The sequence below is a fragment of the Hakea prostrata genome, chromosome 2 (assembly GCF_041222555.1).
Source record: "Hakea prostrata isolate BN-2017 chromosome 2, UWA_Hpros_2, whole genome shotgun sequence".
Lineage (NCBI taxonomy): Eukaryota > Viridiplantae > Streptophyta > Magnoliopsida > Proteales > Proteaceae > Hakea > Hakea prostrata.
Window position 1 is genome coordinate 15,466,859 of NC_142601.1, and position 5,805 is coordinate 15,472,663.

Consider the following 5,805-nt stretch of genomic DNA (forward strand, 5'->3'; position numbering starts at 1 on the left):
TCACAAGATTTGTCTGCAGCAATGTTAACCACTCAAATTAAGTTGAAAGAGGAGATTGAAAGTCTACAGATGGGTCTGATTGTTGAAAAACTAGCTACCTTTCTCTATAGTCTATCGATACGAGCAAAGGCACAGAGATTCAAGAAGCAATGGGCACCAAGTTGAACTCCAGTACCACTTTCCACCCTCAATCAAATGGGCAGACAAAAAGGGTGAACCAAATCATTGAGGACATGATAAGGGCTTGTGTGCTAGATTTTAAAGGGAGTTGGGAGAAATACTTACCTCTAGTGGAGTTTGCGTATAATAATAGTTATCAAACAACCATTGATATGCTCCTTACGAGGCTATTTATGGTAGAAGGTGTCACTCTCCACTATATTGGGATGAGGTTGGGGAAAGAAAGGTGATTGGTCCAGATTTAATTGTTGATGCCCAAGAGAAGATTAGTTTGATTAAGAAGAGAATGAAGGTAGCTCAAGATCGTCAAAAAAGTTATGCAGATATGAAGAGGAAGGAGTTGGAGCTCTTAGTTGGCGACAGGGTGTTCTTGAAGGTCTCACCCATGAAAGGCATAATTAGATTTGGGAAGAAGGGCAAGCTAAGCCCAAAATTCGTTGGACCTTTCAAAATTCTAAAGAAAGTTGGAATAGTTGCTTATCAACTTGCCCTACCACCGGCTTTATCGGATGTTCATGATGTCTTCCATGTCTCTTTGCTTCGCAAGTATGTGGCAGATCCGTCCCATGTTCTGAGCTATGAAACACTCCAGCTAAACATGAACTTGACTTATGAGGAAATACCAATGGAGATTGTAGACCGTAAGGAACAAGTGTTGCATAAGCGTACCATTCCGTATGTGAAGGTACGTTGGAACAACCATTGTGTTTCTGAGTCAACATGGGAGCTGGAAGAATATATGCGGACCAAACATCCTCATCTCTTTCGCAATGAAGAAGTTGAGGAATCAAAAGACTGATAGATAAATGTACAAAAGGAGCCTTCATGCTCTTTGATTTTTGAGTAACTAGGTATGCTCTCTACACTTCCAGATCTTCTATGATCGAAATTTCGAGGACGAAATTTTTATAAGGGGGGAAGAATGTAACACCCACAAATAAAGCATAGGGGTAGTCTTGGCATTTTGTATTGATATTCAAATAATTACCATTAAAAGCCGAACTAGTATGGGATTAATATAGTTACTAGAATTTATTTGCTAAATTCAATCACCGGTTGAGAATAAGCTAAACGGTTAACAAGCACGTTGAATTAAGAAAGAAGTCCAGGGTTCAATGCCGCATAGCTACGTATATTATATTACACATTTTGATATTGTTTTAACCCCATCCGGATCTACTTTAGAAAGATTTCATGAGAGATAAAATATTGAGATATGCATAAATAGGGAATAAAAGACAAATCAAATATTGCATGAGAGATAAAATATGTAATCAAATAAAAAGAGGATTAAATGATAAAGAAAATATTGCATAAATAGGGAGATATGCATAAATAGGGAATAAAAGACAAATCAAATATTGCATGAGAGATAAAATATGTAATCAAATAAAAAGAGGAATCCAATATTGAGGGAATCAAGTATTGAGAGAAACTAAGTATGGGAATATAAGGAAAACGTGGGAATTCAGGAGGAGATGGTTGATGGAATCGAGGAGGGAATATTGAGGAGAGAGAAATGGAGGTTAGGAGGAGGGAATATTGAGGAGAGAGAAATGGATGTTAAGAGGAGGGAATATTGAGAGGAGAGAGAAATTGATGGAGTTTAGGAGGATTTAGGTGTAGTTTAGGAAGAGACAATATTGAGGAATCTCGAGAAATATTGAGGGGAGAGAAGAAAGATGATGAGAACGTGGTATATTAAAGAAGAGAATTGAGAGCCTATATTGGTTAAGCAAGAATAGAAAAGAAAGACAAGGGTGCAGAGAAAAGAAGAAGATAATTTAGAGCGTTGAAGACCCTCTATCGAAGGGTGATATTCTTTTTGTGATTTCTCCATGGTAAGTACAACCTTCACACTTTCAATATGTTATTGTCTTCTTTTTCTATGATCTAATTTATAATTTTACGTGACTTCTTAGTGATTAATTCTTTTATTGAATTTATAACTTATCTTGATTATTAATACGTTTAATATAGTTTATTGGTATATGATTTATTTCTTTGATTTAATAATTTGATTTTGAGTATGAATACGTTTTAGATTTTGTCTATCTTGATTTATTAGTATCTTGTCTTTGAGTATATAAATATGTATTCTTTTAGATTATATTTTATGAAATTATTATGATCTATCAATAACTAATCTCTCCCTTGAATTTATTAATCTTTTCTCTAAGCATGAATGTATCTTTATATTTGTGTTTTATTGGGTTATTTATTATTGTATTATGCATTGATTTTTATAATGGACTATATCCAAAATTCATCATTTTCATATGATCTTGCATTGTTTGCATATGATTCATCAAGACATGTCATGGTCATATTAGCATTATGTGTGATGTTGAGTTAGTAGATGTTTTGGATGAAAATGTATGTTAAGGCTGTGTAACGCGCGCAGGCCATGTAACGGCATGGAACATACATTGATTCTAAAACATTTGGTTAAGGTAGATGGATGTTGGGCTGTGTAACGCGCGCAGGCCATGTAACGGCATGGGACATCCGATCTACCTTAGACCATGTATGCATGAGAGGTGGTAGTTGTGTTTTTGGATGAGAATGTATGTTAAGGCTGTGTAACGCGCGCAGGCCATGTAACGGCATGAAACATACATTGAGTTTGGAAACATTTGGGTTAGGGTAGATGGATGTTGGGCTGTGTAACGCGCGCAGGCCATGTAACGGTATGGGACATCCTATCGACCTTAGACCAATGAGGGTGTGACTTATTTCTATCTTTTTGGCATCATTGAGTTTCATTCATATCATTGGGCATATCATGACTTTATTTTCTCATTTATACAGGTTAGTTAATTTTATTTGTATAAGATTCTATTTAATTAAATATTAAATATAAAAAGAAAGGAAACTGTTGATATGTGTTAGGTTGTACTTGCTAAGTTTCTTCTCGAAACTTACCCCTTACTTCTACAGATGATGGAGTTGATCAGAGGGATGATGGATATTCGGAGGATGAAGATCAAGATCATGTCTACTACATCTCTTAGGATAGATAAATATTGAAATTTCCTATTAGTTGTAAATCTTGGATTCTAGACCTTTACTTGGATTTTATTAAAATTATGAGACAATTCATGGAAGCATTTTGATTTATATTTGAATATTTTCCGCTGCGATCATTTGTAGTTTTGGTGGATTTTATTATTCACATTGTCTATGGAAAACCCTCTTAGTGTATTTTGGTTCACTACCTAAGTAACGTCGATCCTTGATCAATGACGACTTTCTCCTTACATGAAGATTGGGGTGTTATAGAGTGGTGTATATATATATTCTTCTTTTTATCATGAAAAAGCACGACTTCATTTCTATAATAAAACAGTTACATAACTTGCATAGCTCATTCCTACTATCATAGGACTAGTATATATGTGTATATATTATAGAAAAATCTAGCGTAAATGCTCTATTATGAAGACGTATATAGCATGACATGACTGATTACGTTACAACATGTAATGAACGAAGTGAATCAGGAGAAAAACAAAAGAAAAAACAAAGCAAATGACAATTGCCGTTCAGTTCTGCCACAATTAGCAGTTGCAGGGATGAACAAACCAATTTTCCCATTCATGACTAAGTAGAACATGTAACGGTATTGGTATCCCCTTCGAGATATCGGTTGTGTACGTAGACACGCAGCCCGTTCTTCATGAACAATGTCAGAGACATCTTCTGCTCAATGCGGTGACCGGGAACCAACGATAGCCGGTGACGCATTAACACCGCCGCAGCCACCGTCTTCATCTGCAGGTAAGCCAAGTCTTTCCCCAAACATGTTCTCGGTCCTGCATTAAACGCTACGTACTTATAACCTTCTCTAGGCGGTTCGTATCGCTCTCCGTCTGCCGATATCCACCGTTCCGGCCGAAACTCCAAACAATCGTCTCCCCATATGGCTTTAGTCCTTCCCACTGAATAAATCGAGTAAGTAACCGACGAACCGGCCGGCACGACTGTTCCATCGGGTAGAATATCGTCCGATACGACGTACTTGAAGTCTTCGGGCACGGACGGATACAACCTAAGCGTTTCGGATAACGCTGCTTTCAGATAAATCAACTGATCCACTTCTTCGAAAACCAACGGCTCCTCCATCCATTTCTTTCGATCATCGCCACGTGTCTTCTTTAAAACCGTTGATATCTCATCGATAATCTTCTCTTCCACTCGTGGGTGAGTCATGACAAGCCAGAAAAACCAACTCATCGCAACGGATGAAGTGTCTCGGCCGGCAAGAACGAAGTTCAGAGCAATAAAACTGAGAAACGATCTGGGGAAGGAATCGCCATTAACGTCCTTTTTCTTGAGGAATCGAGAAATTAAATCGTCTGAGGGTGTTTCCGATTCCTTGCGTGCTACGAATGCTTCCATCATGTAACTCTCGACGATTCTTAAGCTCTCTTTGAGCCTCCTTTCTGATCCGATTCCTAAAGCCTTCTTAAATCTCCAGAAGAAACCCGGGTAGAGAAGCCTTTGCAGAGTCGCTTCGGTGGCCGAGTCAAACGCGAGAGCAAACGGATTATCAGGTAACTCAGGCGAGAGCGTTTTAGGGTCTTTACCAAAGGTGAGTCCACAAATGTTATCGAAAGTTAAGCGAAGCAGCAATTCCTGTATGTCTACAGGAGAGTGGTCCAATGCTGCTTGAGCCAGAATGGGCAAGAACCGGGTTTTAATAGTCCGGTTGACCCAACGACCCATGGCTTGACGGAGGGTTCGAGTTGTGAACTCCAGCGCCGCTGTCTTGCGTTGGATTAGCCATGTGTCGCCATCGCTGTTGAAAATTCCATGACCTAGCAGGTCATGAAAAGCTGCTTGCCAGGTTGGACCTTTTGGGTAGTTATCGAACCGGGTTCTTAGTATGTGTTCGATGTTCTTAGGGTTGCAGGTGACTGTGAAGAAGCATTGTTTGCGAGCTACGAAAGGAAGAGCCAGGATACAAGTCTGGTAAGTTACAGAACCGCCGGTTAGTCGAAGGTTTTCTGCTATCCAATCATGAACACGAAACCGGTTCGCGATCAAACCGGGTAGGCTCCCTACAATTGGCCAGGCAATTGGACCCGAGAGTTTTCGAGCTAGGAAATAAAACCAGAGGAAATATACAGATAAGACGGCTGAGCCGAGGAAGAAGAGAAGAAAGGCCTCCATGTTTAGGGTTACTGAAACAAACAGAGAATAGAAAATCGTAGAGTGACTAGTGGAGATTGAAGAAAAAGACGATAGGAGAGATTATATATAGCAATAATGTTTTGAAGATGAATTAGTTGGGTTTACTTCAAGACCGAGAGCTAGGGAAGGGTTGTTGAGAAAATATTTAAGAAAGAGATGAAAGTCTCAGTTTGGTTGACAAGAAATGCGAAAAAACTTCACTGGACACACGAAATTGCTTGAAATAGAAAACGTTGTGATAAAGTTTTCCCCCTTTTCTTGCCCACTGTGGAAAAAACAGTGAAGCAATTATGTGCTTGAGGGCATCTCTGTGTGCGTGTGAGAGAGAGAGAGGGTATGTGTGTGGTACCATGGTGATTGCAGGGAGAAAAGGGACTGAGGGTGGTTAGAATTGTTCACCTGTATTGAGAAATTGAGATTTTCTTGGGT

General features: G+C 38.9%; 1 protein-coding gene across 1 annotated transcript; it reads right to left on the reverse strand.

The window, feature by feature from the left end:
- Positions 1-3,568: 3,568 nt before the first annotated feature.
- Positions 3,569-5,396, reverse strand: LOC149023870 (cytochrome P450 86A1-like). Its single transcript, XM_089142855.1, has one exon. It carries the CDS (start codon positions 5,353-5,355, stop codon positions 3,784-3,786), a length of 1,572 nt encoding a protein of 523 aa, XP_088998981.1. The 5' UTR covers positions 5,356-5,396; the 3' UTR covers positions 3,569-3,783.
- Between the last annotated feature and the right edge of the window lie 409 nt (positions 5,397-5,805).

Bases quoted from the DNA above. Each gene is read 5' to 3' on its own strand.
- LOC149023870 (XM_089142855.1), bottom strand. From the start codon at position 5,355: ATGGAGGCCTTTCTTCTCTTCTTCCTCGGCTCAGCCGTCTTATCTGTA.